Source organism: Salvelinus sp. IW2-2015, linkage group LG7 (genome assembly GCF_002910315.2).
Source record: "Salvelinus sp. IW2-2015 linkage group LG7, ASM291031v2, whole genome shotgun sequence".
In the NCBI taxonomy this organism is placed as follows: Eukaryota; Metazoa; Chordata; class Actinopteri; order Salmoniformes; family Salmonidae; genus Salvelinus; species Salvelinus sp. IW2-2015.
Window position 1 is genome coordinate 30,666,453 of NC_036847.1, and position 15,236 is coordinate 30,681,688.

The 15,236-nt window shown below is 43.1% G+C and overlaps 1 protein-coding gene and 1 long non-coding RNA gene across 2 annotated transcripts; one reads left to right on the forward strand and one right to left on the reverse strand.

Annotated features, from left to right (window-relative positions):
- The first annotated feature begins 332 nt into the window (after window positions 1-332).
- Window positions 333-14,645, forward strand: LOC111966817 (proton-transporting V-type ATPase complex assembly regulator TMEM9-like). Its single transcript, XM_023991757.2, is given in 7 exon segments — window positions 333-462; window positions 1,052-1,169; window positions 1,171-1,219; window positions 2,038-2,129; window positions 2,436-2,544; window positions 10,876-11,007; window positions 14,159-14,645. Coding segments are annotated over 7 exon segments (768 nt in total). The 5' UTR covers window positions 333-347; the 3' UTR covers window positions 14,312-14,645.
- Window positions 4,477-5,471, reverse strand: LOC139028053 (uncharacterized). Its single transcript, XR_011480226.1, has 2 exons — window positions 5,247-5,471; window positions 4,477-4,686 (listed from the first exon to the last, which is right to left on the reverse strand). It is a non-coding gene; the product is annotated as an uncharacterized lncRNA (long non-coding RNA).
- Window positions 14,646-15,236: the final 591 nt, after the last annotated feature.

The following is a 15,236-nucleotide window of genomic DNA, read 5'->3' on the forward strand; positions in this document are numbered from 1 at the left end:
ATTCGAGGGTGGCAGGTAGCCTAGTGGTTAAGAGCGTTGAGCCAGTAACCGAAAGGTCACTGGTTTAAATCCCCGAGCCGACACGGTAAAAAATGTGTCGATGTGCCCTTGAGCAAGGCACTTAACCCTAATTGCTCCTGTAAGTCGCTCTGGATAAGAGTCTGCTTAATGACTAAAATGTTAAATGATACATCAGGCTACACATCGTAAACAGACATTTTAGCCAATATTCCACACGCTGGACTGAGGCTTTTTCCCCAGCAGGCATTAAATTGCATTCAAATATGTAAATCATTTGTGCATTGCCAGGAATCCTAAATACACCAGTCCTTTCCAGAGAAAAACCTATGGGCTCTGGTCTTTCTATTCCAGCCCAGAAGGTGGCGATAAAGCACTCACAGTTCGCTACCAACCGACATTACACCCCACTGAAGAAGAACAAAGAAAAGCAAAAGTCCTGTGGTATGTGCGTAGCAAATAATAACATTTTTCACAGATATTTGCCAGCTAATACATATTACGCTGGTGTGGCATTTGTAATGTTACTTTTGCCACATACACATATTAATTAATGACACGAATGCCTTCGACTTAGCCTCTAATAAAGGCCTTTATCGACAGCATGCTAGCTACTGTTAGCCAGCTATTAACGTTAAAGCAGAAATCAGCAGTTAAAACAATAACAAAGCTGAGAAATGTAACCACTCTCAAAATCAGAGATATAGCTATGAATGCAAAGACTGACCATCCCATATATCAAACTTAGGCTAAATAGTGTTTACATTTACTCCTCTTTACAAACATTTGGGTAAAACATGCTTAGATTTGGGGTTCTGATGGGGTACGACAGTTCAACTAATCTCAAGAATCAATGGGTACATATCGTTAATTCACAAGTCCAAAAATGGATATAGCAACTGCAGATTGCCCCCTTTAACGTTACTGTTGACAGCAGTTGTAAATAAATGTGTTTATTTAAAAATGTAGCAAAAGCAAACCTGTGGGAAAACGTACCATAAAGAGTGTGCGTGTGACCACCTCTCCCTCCCAGATATAGCTACGTCAGTGGTCTTCCTCCTCCAGTCCAGTTTGAGGAGATTGCTACCTGTCTTCCTGTCTGTCAGTATGTCATCCAGGAGAGAACAGAGTTCCAGGTCTCCTATTTGGCTTGCTGCTTGTGCTGCTCTGTGAGGTGTTCTCGTTTGCACACGCAAGCAAGGTATGTTAATTGACGGGGCCATACTCACTGGTGTACAGTGTCAATTTCTGATGATGCTCACACAAATCATTAGCCTGGTCCCAGATCTGTTTATGCTGTCTGCGGTCATTGTCAGTTGGCAAGACAGCACAAACAGATCTAGGACCACACTCTTAGAAAAAAGGGTTCTTCGGCCATCCCCATAGACGGGTTGGTTGTTTAGCAACTATGCCGCAAAACAGACACAAAACAGACAGGGTTGGCTTAGATTGTTGACAACATGTTAAATATATGTATTATATATATTTCGACTATATTTCAAATGTTTATTGAMAACATAAATAAGTTTACACAYAATGTGCGCTTGTGGTCGCTCAAATACATTGTTACAGTTGTTGGTTAGCTAGCTAGGGAATTTTTGCCATATTAGCATAGACCTCAAAACAAGACTTGGTATCAAGAACAAGATAAAACTAGCTGACACGAGCAACCTACGATTCCCACATGGCAGTTTCTTGTCGTTGTTGCTAGCTATCTGACCATCCAGAATCACAACAACACACAGACTTCTGCCCAATTGGAGCACGTCGTTTTCGTGATGTTGTTAGCTAACCCGTCTATAGGATAACCCTTATTGGTTTCAGGTAGAACCCTCTGGAAAAGGTTCTACATGGAACCCAAAAGGGTTTTACCTGGAACCAATAAGGGTTCTTCAAAGGGTTCTCCTATGGGGACAGCCAAAGAACCCTTTTAGGTTCTTTTTTTCTGAGAGTACAGGCTAACAATTCACTGTGTTTTGTAGATCCCCATGAMGATAATGTTATTCTCTATGTTCACAGAGTTTTGAAGACGTGCGCTGCAAGTGTATCTGTCCACCCTACAGGAACATCACTGGACACATCTACAGCAGGAATGTCTCCCAGAAAGATTGGTGAGAAATATTCTATCACATAAGCCCTATGCACATCATGCAGAATTCACAATCTGGTCTAACTCAGTCACTCATCTTTGTTCGCTCCTGCTGTCTTCCACAGTACATTTAACTAGTTCTGTCAAGAAGCTGTGGATTTAAGGATCCCCCACTCACACAATTTGCTGATTGATGTCTTCATGGTTCAATGTAGTTCTGTCAAGAATGAATAAAAGTGTCAGGCTTACATCTTGGACTAACATAGAGGCAAGTAGACTAATAATAAGAGATTAGTTATTTATAATGTGTGTACCTTTGTCTGCTCAGTAAGTGCCTCCATGTAGTGGAGCCCATGCCAGTGCCAGGCCATGATGTGGAGGCCTACTGTCTGCTGTGTGAGTGCAAGTATGAGGAACGCAGCAGCAACACCATCAAGGTACACCTGACCCTTTACAATGACACACAGAGTAGATTTCAACTGATATTACCTGGTCAAAAGTGACAAGTTTTAATGCTAAAGATACATTGGTGTAGGAAGGAGTATGATATTCAACAAGTTACATCATTAGTAACGGAACAGATTGTACCACGGTAATATCACGGTACCAATACGTCATGATACTTATTAACATTTTAGAATACTGTAGTACCGTTTCATATGATACTACCACATCTTTCAGCACTTTGATTTATTCAGACTTTGAGTGCCACAGAGGGAAAATCTACCTTTTTTCAATCTGTCGCGGATTTTATATAATTTAACAAACCATGTCGCGGGCTGTTTTAAACTAATCCCGGGCCACTAATTATTGGTTTGATAACAAACAACCTTGTTCAGTCGTGTTTCAGATTATATTTTGCCCAATAGGAAATGAATGGTGAATAATGTGTATTGTAAATTTGGAGTCAGTTTTATTGTAAATAAGAATAGATGTTTCTGAACACTGGATGCTACCATGATGACGGATAATCATGAATGAATCGTGAAAAATTATGATCATACCCCCAAAATCATGACTAAAGATCATACATTATCCCTAAAGAAATGCTAACCTCTCACTGATACCAATAATACTTTTGGGGGGGTATGGTATTTGTGTGCTCTGTAACTTTCTCATTCATCCTTATTCACAATTCATTCATGATTATTCCTAACCATGGTAGCATCCACATTGACGTAGAAGTGTTCAGAAACATCTATTCTTATTTACAATAAAAGTGACTTCAAATGACAGAATACATTATTCACCATTCAGTTCTTATTGGGAAAAACATCATCCGAAACACAACCAAAACAAACTGTATATGCATCCAACAAGTTTGTAGTGTCACAAGCTTGATGTAGTCATTGCATGCTAGGAATATGGGACCGAATACTAAACTTTTGACTATTTTAATACACTATAAGTGAATTTGTCCAAATACTTGACTTCTTTAAATGGGGGAGTAGACCCAAAAAGCACTTTCATTTCTAAACAGTAAAATAATCCTGCAGCAACAGGATTTGAACCTTTAGTCCATAATGTGCTTGATCAGTGATTAAACTATTAGCTAGACAATAGTAGGCTTCATCAAAGTGCAGTACTGTTAATATAACTGTGGGTTAGTGTGGGGTTTCAGTGAATTTATGTGGTGTAGGAAAATTCTCAGCAACAAAAGTGATCAAATTAAGATCCTGTATCTGTATGTATGAAAATACCCTCAAATTAAAGGTGACATTCTGTATTGTTGCCTAATATGAAACATTTGATCTCAAATCCAAAATGTTGGAGTATAGAAACAAATGTCAACATTTTAGCTTTACTGTCCAAATAAATAAGAGAACCAGACTGAGACCATTGTTCAGAAATGCACGTTTTTATTTAGGCCTTAATGTTCATCTGTAAAATTCCTTAGAATTTCATTAAGGTATGTGATGGCCGAATGTTGTACATTATGGCTGGCTTACTGGTAACTGATGTTGTACATTGTTTCTGGTTTACTGGTAACTGATGTTGTACATTATTTCTGGTTTACTGGTAACTGATGTTGTACATTATGGCTGGCTTACTGGTAACTGATGTTGNTTACTGGTAACTGATGTTGTACATTATGGCTGGCTTACTGGTAACTGATGTTGTACATTATGGCTGGTTTACTGGTAACTGATGTTGTACATTATGGCTGGCTTACTGGTAACTGTAAGTGTAGTACAAGGTTCCACTTTTCAGACCGCAGCTTATGCTGTGACTGCCAGGATGGAGCTTAGTGGTACATGTTCCCAGGTGGTCATCATAGATTAGGTCCTTGTCCCAGATCTCAAACTTCAGGGATGCATTGGAATGCACATTCAGAAAGTTGAATATAGCACTCCAGGATGGGTTTTCAGTATCCCTGTGCCACTCGGTCATGCCACCGGGTTCGCCACCACACCAAACCTTGACGTAGGGGTCAGGGAAATTACCAGCAGCGTCCCCATCAAGGCTGCTGGCATGAAGGCCGGACACCCTGACGTTTGCACAATGGACGCCAACCAGCATACAGAGAAACAGCAGTCCCAGAGAGAGGGAGGCCATGGCTTTCAGTAGGGGAAAGAAAACTACGAGAGGGAAAAAATAGAAGGCAGGGTTTCAAAGACATTTGCATGTCAACAGGATGACAAAATATAGCCTAGTCAAGCCACACGTGAGTCAGAAAGAACCTGAGGCAAAAACGAACAGTCTTCAGAGAAGAGGAGATACAACACTAACAGTCTTCAGAGGAGATACAACACTAACAGTCTTCACAGAGAAGAGGAGATACAACGCTAACAGTCTTCAGAGAAGAGGAGATACAACACTAACAGTCTTCAGAGAAGAGGAGATACAACACTAACAGTCTTCACAGAGAAGAGGAGATACAACACTAACAGTCTTCACAGAGAAGAGGAGATACAACACTAACAGTCTTCACAGAGAAGAGGAGATATAACACTAACAGTCTTCACAGAGGAGATGAGAAAATAAATACAAATTAAGTAAGAAAAAGAGAGGAAGGACAAACATTGTTAATTTTCAAGGAAATAATTGTGTTAGTGGTACAATATGCAAAATGCTATGCTGTACACGTGTTACAGGACTCATATAAACGATATGAAGATGAGACCGGAGTAGATCTTACCTGTGCTAAGTAGAGTCTGTAGACGATGCTCTGTATCTCAGGGGAACCAACCACTGATGGTTTTTCCTGTGCCCATTCGCTGTTTATAAATACTTCATCGGGCTTCTCCAATTCACCCCCAACATACAGTGTGCCCCCACACAAAGATAACCCTAGATGGTCTGTTCTCAGGGATGCCTCAACCAATGAGCGCACACGGAGGCAGCAACACCTACAGTACAACTGTGTTTTCAGTGAAATGACGACCAGGTTTTTAACGAATAAGGCAGTACCAAGTGGCAAATTTAGACAAACAAAACTTGGCATGACCTCAGGGTTGTTGGCATCATCTCAGTTACCACCTGACCTTGAGCCACTAAACCTCCAACCTGCTCCAAGTGCTGCTCTGTGCCACGTGCAGCACAGGGTCAGCCAGAGAGCAGCACCTGTGGAGCAGGTTAAGGGTTAAGTGCTCTGCTCGAGGCCCCACTGACTTGGTGTAGGGCTGGGCGATAAATATCAAATTCATTTATTTAATTTTTTTAGTGCGATGTTCCAAGTGCCATTGTGCAAGAATCAAGGTTTGTATCTGACAACAAGCAGTTTCAACTCGCTATTTGCATTTTAGGTTTGGTCTGACATAAGGGGTCATATGGACACCGAAACACATTGAGACATTATTTTACTGTAATAGAGGAGGATTTAACCTTTGTAACGATCCCCTTTTTATATCTCAACTCCCATAATTCAGAACAGACCCTACTGAGAGTATCAGTGAACATGATTGTGGGAAATGAATGCTTAATCCTGTTTCGTGCGACATTGCAGTACCATGTAACACTAGCTTCAGTTTTGCCACAGACTGTTATGGGCTAGCTGTCTAGTGTGTGTTTTGTAAATGTTCATAAAAATATGTATTTGTATACATAGCCGAGGGAAGTAGGGGTGCAGAATAAAAAATAAAAAAGTATAATAATAAAATATTTTTTCACATAAGTTGTGCACTGGGCCTTTAATAGTCCTGTTTTAGCAGACCAATATATAGGTACCACCAGACCAATACATAGGTAGTTGTATAATTGTATAATATGGTTGTATAATTCAGAACAGTATCTTGCAGGATTCAATAGTTGGAATTGTAAGAGTTGTTGCCCTGTCCCTTTCTCTGCGATTGTCATTCTAATGGAATCCTCAAACATTTACATCAAAAGGTGCAGAGTTATGGGCAAAGACACAAAACATCCACATCAAATTAAATATTTTCCTTGATCAAATAACATAGAAAACAACCACTTTTTGTGCAGTTTTTATTTACCATCCTTACAAACCACTTAATGTACATTATTGTATTGTACATAAGGCTGGTCATCTAGGTTTGTACCTGTAGACTTTCCATCACCATGAAGAAAAACAATGACCAATACAGTAAATTGAGACATCAAGTGTTTTGTGATGATGTGCCTCAGTTGTTATTTTTTATTTATTTTACCTTTATTTAACTAGGCAAGTCAGTTAAGAACAAATTCTTATTTTCAATGACGGCCTAGGAACAGTGGGTTAACTGCCTTGTTCAGGGGCAGAACGACAGATTTGTACCTTGTCAGCTCGCGGATTCGATCTTGCAACCTTTTGGTTACTAGTCCAACGCTCTAACCACTAGGCTACCTGCCGCCCCATTAGAGCATGACGCTTGCAACGTTAGGGTTGTTGGGTTCAAGTCCCACTGGGGACCAGTATGAAAATGTATGCACTCACTACTTACTGTAAGTTGTTCTGGATAAGAGCGTCTACAAAAATGTAGAAGGAATGAATAGACCATTTCACATAGAAATAATAAGTAGCATTTATAAAGTATTTCAAGAAACTGGAAAACATACCAAGCATATATTTTTATATTCCACAAGTATTATCAGATTTACTGTTTTGTACATATAATTATCAGACTCAAGCTACAAATGCTGGTAAACACTCAAATAGAAAGTACTTCCCGCATATGTTTGTATAAGGAATTGGCAGACACCTCTTTCTCATTCTGAGAAATAAGCACATTTTTATCTATGTAGGCCGCAGGCTATTTTGTTCAAACAGTTGGAGGCAGACAGGAGGGTGTATTCATAACAGTTCAACTGTTCTACCTTGTTAACAAACAAATAGATCCAAGTTGGCTAGACTTTAAATATACAAACTAGCTGGCTACTCGCTAGCGGTGGGCTTGTGCTTGTGAAACTGTTTGAAACCTGTGTTAATGTTCTATAAAGACTGCTACCAGACGTTGTTCATTATTAGTGGATGTGCATGGTTCTGGTTACATTTGTAACAAAAATTGCATTTTCATAGACTTATACACTTGAAAGCCAGATCAGTGATTATTGAAATAAAAGCAGGTTAAACTATTTTGAAAAACTAATACAATTATCAGTAGGTGTTATGGTTGAAGGCTTATAATTAGCCTCGGTGTAATTTTAGAAGCCCGGAAATAATCTAATTATTCCTGACTGCTTGAAAAGCAGTGCGCGCTGAAGGTGAACATGAGCGGCGTCCCATGTCTCCTCCGGAACCAGTCGTCCACCGCAGGAGCCTCGGTCTGACTCTGATGCCAAGGAGCCAGAACCGGCTGATACCCCAGTACGCATTGGAGGGGAGAGGTTAGTGGAGGAGTGGCGGAGCGAGTTCTGGGCCATCTCTGCCCAGGGCACAAACGCCGCCCACTCCCCCGGCCGGTCCTGGCAATAAGACCTCAGAAACCTACCCACATCCTGGTTAAATCTCTCCACCTGTCCGTTACTCTCAGCCTTACCTCGGAAAACCCGAGGTAAGGCTGATCTTTGGAGAAGGCGAGAGCCAAATCGGCATATTCAGGGGGAATGCGCACGGTGGAGACCTGGTCTGGACTTTCCACCGTAGTAGCACCAACKKAAACCCCTAAACACCTCCCMGAGCACTCTCACGACCACCCCGTGAGAGCCCTCTGTGGCCAAGAAACAGTGGGGTCATGACAAGCTAACCTGGGTAGGCCTAGCACCACGGGAAATGCAGGAGAGTCAATAAGGAAGAGACTAATTCTCTTCTTGTGATCCCCCTGCGTCACCATGCCCAGCAGTGGCCTCCCTAATCAACCCTGACCCTAATGGTCGACTATCTAAGGCGTGAACGGGGAAGGGCACAGCCACAGGAACAATGGGGATCCCTAAACTATGGGCGAACGATCTATCTATAAAATTCCCAGCCGCGCCTGAATCGACGAGAGCCTTATGCTGGGAATGCGGGGAAAACTCAGGAAAAGTGACATACACAAACATATGTGCAACAGAGGGCTCTGGGTGAGAATGGTGCCGGCTCACCTGGGGTGACGCCAGAGCGCCCTGCCTGCTGCCTCGATACCTAGAGGAACCAACCCGGCACCGACCGGCAGTGTGACCCCTGTGGCCACAGATGGTGCACGAGCTAGAACCCGCGCCGGTCTCCCTGCGCACCGCCCCTCCAATCTCCATGGGTATCGGAGAGGGGGAACCAACAGACCCCGATCTGAACGTCCGCGGGTAGCCAGCAGGTTGTCCAGCCGGATGGACAGGTCCACCAGCTGGTCGAATGTGAGGGTGGTGTCTCTGCAGGCCAACTCTCGACGGACATCCTTGCGCAGACTGCAGCGATAATGCTCGATCAGGGCCCTGTCGTTCCATCCCGCGCCGGCAGCCAGGGTCCTAAACTCCAGGGCGAACTCCTGGGCGCTCCTCGTCCCCTGCCTCAGATGGAAGAGGCGTTCACCCACCGCTCAACCCTCGGGCGGGTGGTCGAAGACTGCCCGGAAGCGGCGGGTGAACTCCTCAAACTGGTCCAACGCCGCATCTCCCTCTCTTCGCACGGCGTTGGCCCACTCCAGGGCTTTCCCGGTGAGGCACGAGATGAGGGCGGACAACCTCTCACGGCCTGAAGGAGCCGGGTGGACGGTTGCCAGGTATAAGTCCAGCTGTAAGAGCAATCCCTGGCAGTGCGCAGCCATCCCATCATATTCCTGGGGAAGGGAGAGACGAATCCCACTGGGACCAGGAGAAGGAGGGGCGCGTAGTGGAGACCCCGGTTGTGCTGGTGGARGCGCTGGGAGAACTCCCTGTCTCTCCCAGCGGTCCATTGTCTGGACAACGCGGTCCATGGTGGTGCCAAGATGGTGGAGCATTGCTGCGTGCTCCCGGACGCGCTCCTCCACCCCTATACCCGGGGTACCTGCTCCTGCTGACTCCATAAGTTGGGTGCGGAATTCTGTCAGGGGTGCGTACTGGCGGCAGAGAAGTCAGGCGCAGGAGAGCAAAACTGATTTACAACGGCGCAGTTTAATAAATAAAACCACTGTAAACAGTACAATAAATCAATGGGTAAAAACCCGTCACACACCAGCATAACGTGCACAAGCACTTAACAATAAACAATTCCGCACAAAGACATGGGGGGAACAGAGGGTAAATACACAACACTTGATGAGGGAAAATGAGAACCAGGTGTGTAGGAAAACAAGACAAAACAAATGGAAAATGAAAAGTGGATCGACGATGGCCAGAAGAAGAAAAGAAAAAAAAAGATACCTTATGGAAATAAGTATTCAGACCCTTTGCTATGAGACTCGAAATTGAGCTCAGATGCATCCTGTTTCCATTGATCATCCTTGAGATGTTTCTACAACTTAATTGGAGTCCATCTGTGGTAGATTCAATTGATTGGACATGATTTAGAAAGGCACACAGCTGTCTAWATAAGGTCCCACAGTTGACAGTGCATGTCAAAGCAAAAACCAAGCCATGAGGTGGAAGGAATTGTTCGTAGAGCTCTGAGACTCTATTGTGTCGAGGCACAGATCTGGGGAAGGGTACCAAAAAATGTCTGCAGCATTGAAGGTCCCCAAGAACACAGTGGCCTCCATCTCATCATGGTGGTGGCAGCATCATGACCAGACTTGAACCCGATCGAACAGCTCTGGAAAGACCTGAAAATAGCTGTGCAGCAACGCTCCCCATCCAACCTGACAGAGCTTGAGAGGATCTGCAGAGAAGAATTGGAGAAACTCCCCAAATACAGGTATGCCAAACTTGTAGCGTCCTATCCAAGAAGACTCAAGATTGTAATCGTTGCCAAAGGTACTGGGTAAAGGGTCTGAATACTTATGTAAAATGTGATAATTCCGTTGTTTAAAAAAAAAAAAAAAAAAAAAAAAAAAAAAAGTCAACAATAAAAAAGTTTTGGCTTTGTCATTATGGGGTATTGTGTGTAGATTGATGAGGGGGAAAACGATTAAGACATTTTAGAATAAGGCTGTAACGTAACAAAATGTGGAAAAAGTCGAGAGGTCTGAATACTTTCCAGGGGGGGGTATGTGTGTCATAATTGTTTTTAATTTTTTAGATTGGATTTTTAGGCCATATTGCCCAGTCCTATGCAGGTGGCAGCTGTTTTCATCAAATGTCATAATTTATACATACATTTCTATTCTATTAAGTATTCTATAGTTCATTTTTTTATTAAAATTGTTCCATTCTTTTTTTACATACTAACTATTACTGCATTTGTAAATAACATGAATAATAAATCATGTCAGAAAGCAGCCAAAGGCTTTGTCTGCTAAACTTGAATCCAAGCTACATTTATTTTCCATCCCCCCCAGGTGACGATCATCATCTACCTGTCAGTGGTGGGCTCTCTGCTACTCTACATGTTGTTCCTGCTGCTGGTTGAACCTCTCATCCGTAAACATGACCCCTACATCCAACCCCTTCACAATGAGGACGACTCTGAGGTATATAAACAGATATACAGTGCCTTCGGAAAGTATTCAGACCCCTTGACTTCTTACACATTTTGTTATGTTACAGCCTTATTCTAAAATGGATTAAACAAAAAAAATCCTCATTAATCTACATACAATACCCCATAATCATCAAGTGAAAACAGGTTTTTAGACATTTTTGCAAAAGTATTAAAAATAAAAAAATGAAATACCTTATTTACATAAGTATTCAGACCCTTTACTAGGAGACTCGGAATTGAGCTCAAGTGCCTCCTGTTTCCATTGATCATCCTAGAGATGTTTCTACAACTTGATTGGAGTCCACCTGTGGTAAATTCAATTGATTGGACATGATTTGGAAAGGCAAACACCTGTCTATATAAGGTCCCACAGTTGACAGTGCATGTCAGAGCAAAAACCAAGCCATGAGGTGGAAGGAATTGTCCGTAGAGCTCTGAGACTCTATTGTGTCGAGGCACAGATCTGGGGAAGGGTACCCAAAAAATGTCTGCAGCATAGAAGGTCCCCAAGAACACAGTGGGGATGGAACCACCAAGACTCTTCCTAGAGCTGGCCACCTGGCAAACTGAGCAATCGGGGGAGAAGAGCCTTGGTCAGGGAGGTGACCAAGAACCCGATGGTCACTCTGACAGAGATCTAGAGTTCCTCTGATGAGATGGGAGAACCTTCCAGATGGACAACCATCTCTGTAGCACTCCATCGATCAGGCCTTTATGGTAGAGTGGCCAGACGGAAGCCACTACTCAGTAAAAGGCACATGACAGCCCGTTTTGGAGTTTGCCAATGGTCACCTAAAGACTCTAAGACCATGAGAAACACAATTCTCTGGTCTGATGAAACCAATATTGAACTCTTTGGTCTGAATGCCAAGTGTCACGCCTGGAAGAAACCTGGCACCATCCCTACGGTGAAGCATGGTGGTGGCAGCATCATGTTGTCGGGATGTTTTTCAGCGGCAGGGACTGGAAGATTAGTCAGGATCAAGGCAAAGATGAACGGAGCAAAGTACAGAGAGATCCTTGATGAGAACCTGCTCCAGAGCGTTTAGGACCTCAGACTGGGGCGAAGGTTCACCTTCCAACAGGACAACGACCCTAAGCACGCAGCCAAGGCAAAACAGGAGTGGCTGCGGGACAAGTCTCTGAATGTCCTTGAGTGGCCCAGCCAGAGCCCAGACTTGGAGAGACCTGAAAATATCTGTGCAGCAACCCTCCTCATCCAACCTGACAGCGCTTGAGAGGATCAGAGAAGCAGAGAAGAATGGAAGAAACTCCCCAAATACAGGTGTGCCAAGCTTGTTGCCAAAGATGCTTCAACAAAGTACTGAGTAAAGGGTCTGAATACTTATGTACAGTCGTGGCCAAACGTTTTGAGAATGACACAAATATTAATTTCCACAAAGTTTGCGGCTTCAGTGTCTCTAGATATTTTGTCAGATGTTACTATGGAATACTGAAGTATAATTACAAGAATTTCATAAGTTTCAAAGTTTTTATTGACAAAAACATGGGATTTTGTTTGTCCACCCGCCTCTTGAGGATTGACCACAAGTTCTCAATGGGATTAAGGTCTGGGGAGTTTCCTGGCCATGGACCCAAAATATCGATGTTTTGTTCCCCGAGCCACTTAGTTATCACTTTTGCCTTATGGCAAGGTGCTCCATCATGCTGCAAAAGGAATTGTTCGTCACCAAACTGTTCCTGGATGGTTGGGAGAAGTTGCTCTCGGAGGATGTGTTGGTACCATTCTTTATTCATGGCTGTGTTCTTAGGCAAAATTGTGAGTGAGCCCACTCCCTTGGCTGAGAAGCAACCCCACACATGAATGGTCTCAGGATGCTTCACTGTTGGCATGACACAGGACTGGTAGCGCTTCTCCGGACAAGCTTTTTTCCAGGTGCCGCAAACAATCAGAAAGGGGATTCATCAGAGAAAATGACTTTACCCCAGTCGACAGCAGTCCAATCCCTGTACCTTTTGCAGAATATCAGTTTGTCCCTGATGTTTTTCCTGGAGAGAAGTGGCTTCTTTGCTGCCCTTCTTGAGACCAGGCCATCCTCCAAAAGTCTTCGCCTCACTGTGCGTGCAGATGCACTCACACCTGCCTGCTGCCATTCCTGAGCAAGCTCTGTACTGGTGGTGCCCTGATCCCGCAACTGAATCAACTTCTGGTGCGTGCTGGACTTTCTTGGGTGCCTTGAAGCCTTCTTCACAACAATTGAACCGCTCTCCTTGAAGTTCTTGATGATCCGATAAATGTTTGATTTAGGTGCAATCTTACTGGCAGCAATATCCTTACCTGTGAAGCTTTTTTTTTTGCTAAAGCAATGATGACGGCACGTTTTTCCGTGCAGGTAACCATGGTTGACAGAGGAAGAACAATGATTCCAAGCACCACCCTCCTTTTGAAGCTTCCAGTCTGTTATTCGAACTCAATCAGCATGACAGAGTGATCTCCGGCCTTGTCCTCGTCAACGAGAGAATCACTGACGTTTCAGCTGGTCCTTTTGTGGCAGGGCTGAAATGCAGTGGAAATGTTTTTGGGGGATTCAGTTCATTTGCATGGCAAAGAGGGACTTTGCAATTAATTGCATTTCATCTCATCACTATTTATAACATYCTGGAGTATATGCATATTGCCATCATACAAACTAAGGCAGCAGACTTTGTGAAAATAAATATTTGTGTCATTCTCAAAACTTTTGGCCACGACTCTAAATGTGAGTAGTTTTTTAATTTTGTTATAAATTAGTAAAATTTTCTTAACCTGTTTTTGCTTTGTTATTATGGGGTATTGTGTGTAGATTGATGAGGATTTTTTTTTAATCCATTTTAGAATAAGGCTGTAATGTAACAAAATGTCAAGCGGTCTGAATACTTTCCGAAGGCACTGTACACCACACATAGGAAACAGACTCGGGAAGATATGGTCTCTGCTTCTTAACATCTGCAACGCAATGTTACGTCTGTCGGGAGGCTGTGGGATGTGAGTGTTATGAGGAACAATTCTACTGGTTTGCTGGTTTCTACGTCACTGATTAACAGGTGTGTGTGTAACGTCCTGTACACTCTCTGTCTGTCTGTCTCTCTCTCTCCTCTCTGTGTCTCTCTCTGTCTACCCCCCCACCCCTCCCTTACAGGACATGCGGCCGCAGCCTGAGTGTGCTGCTGCTGCCCAGGGAGGCAGAGGTAACACAGTACTGGAACGGGTAGAGGGAGCCCAGCAGCGCTGGAAAAAACAGGTCCAGGAACAGCGCAAGACTGTCTTTGACCGACACAAGATGCTTAGTTAAACCTCAATGGCTGACTTCAGATCAGTGGCTAGAGTCACCTCACAAGCTTCGTCCACATCTGCTACTGTTGTAGTGTCATTAGCTACATGTTGTTCTTCAGGATTTCAATCCCTTTGCCATTTCAATACAGTCCCTGCACATTTAGGATTGTTTATGAGCGTTATGGTAATTCTGTTTGGAACGATCGCTGGCCCATTTGTACTTTGTTTCCAAAATGGTGGGTGCTGTCATGAGAATATAGATGTGTATCAAAATGAGGAGTATAGCCAAACAGCAAAGTGGAAGTTGGTTCCATCATCATCTCTGCATCATCTGCATGGAAAGATAAAACAGGAAATGGAACTGGATATATTACAATCACTTTATCCAAAATAAGCTTTGAAAAATAGGACTGATTCAGAATATTTTTAACATGCTTAAGCACATTTTACAAATCATTTTCAATTCTCATTGTAGCATTGTTGTTTTGTGAAGCTACCTCAGCGCACCGGATATTTTAGGTAGGCTGAATGCTTGTGAATGATAGGCTCACTGTAAATAGGCTGCCGGTATGTAATTGGTTACCTTAATTATTAGCTGGTGCCAAGCCAAGTTCATTCCTAGTTTAAGCACTGTTTATCATCAGAACCACTTGTGGTTCATTTTGCACTTCCTGATGATATCCTTTGCACTTAAAGACACAAGAAAGGAAAAGGTATTGCTTTATTTAGCCATGTAATGATGATTGATAGTTTGGCTGGCTTTGAAAAATGTGTTGTTTGATAGGCTGTCTCTGCCTGGAGTGGACACAGATGAGTGAAACCTCTGAGGATGCTAAATGTGAATAGCTTAGCTTGTAACGGTCATTGTAATGTAGTAATTTACTGTAGAATCACTGGAATGCCAAATGTCTTTATATGATTCCAGAGTGGAATATTGCAGTCTG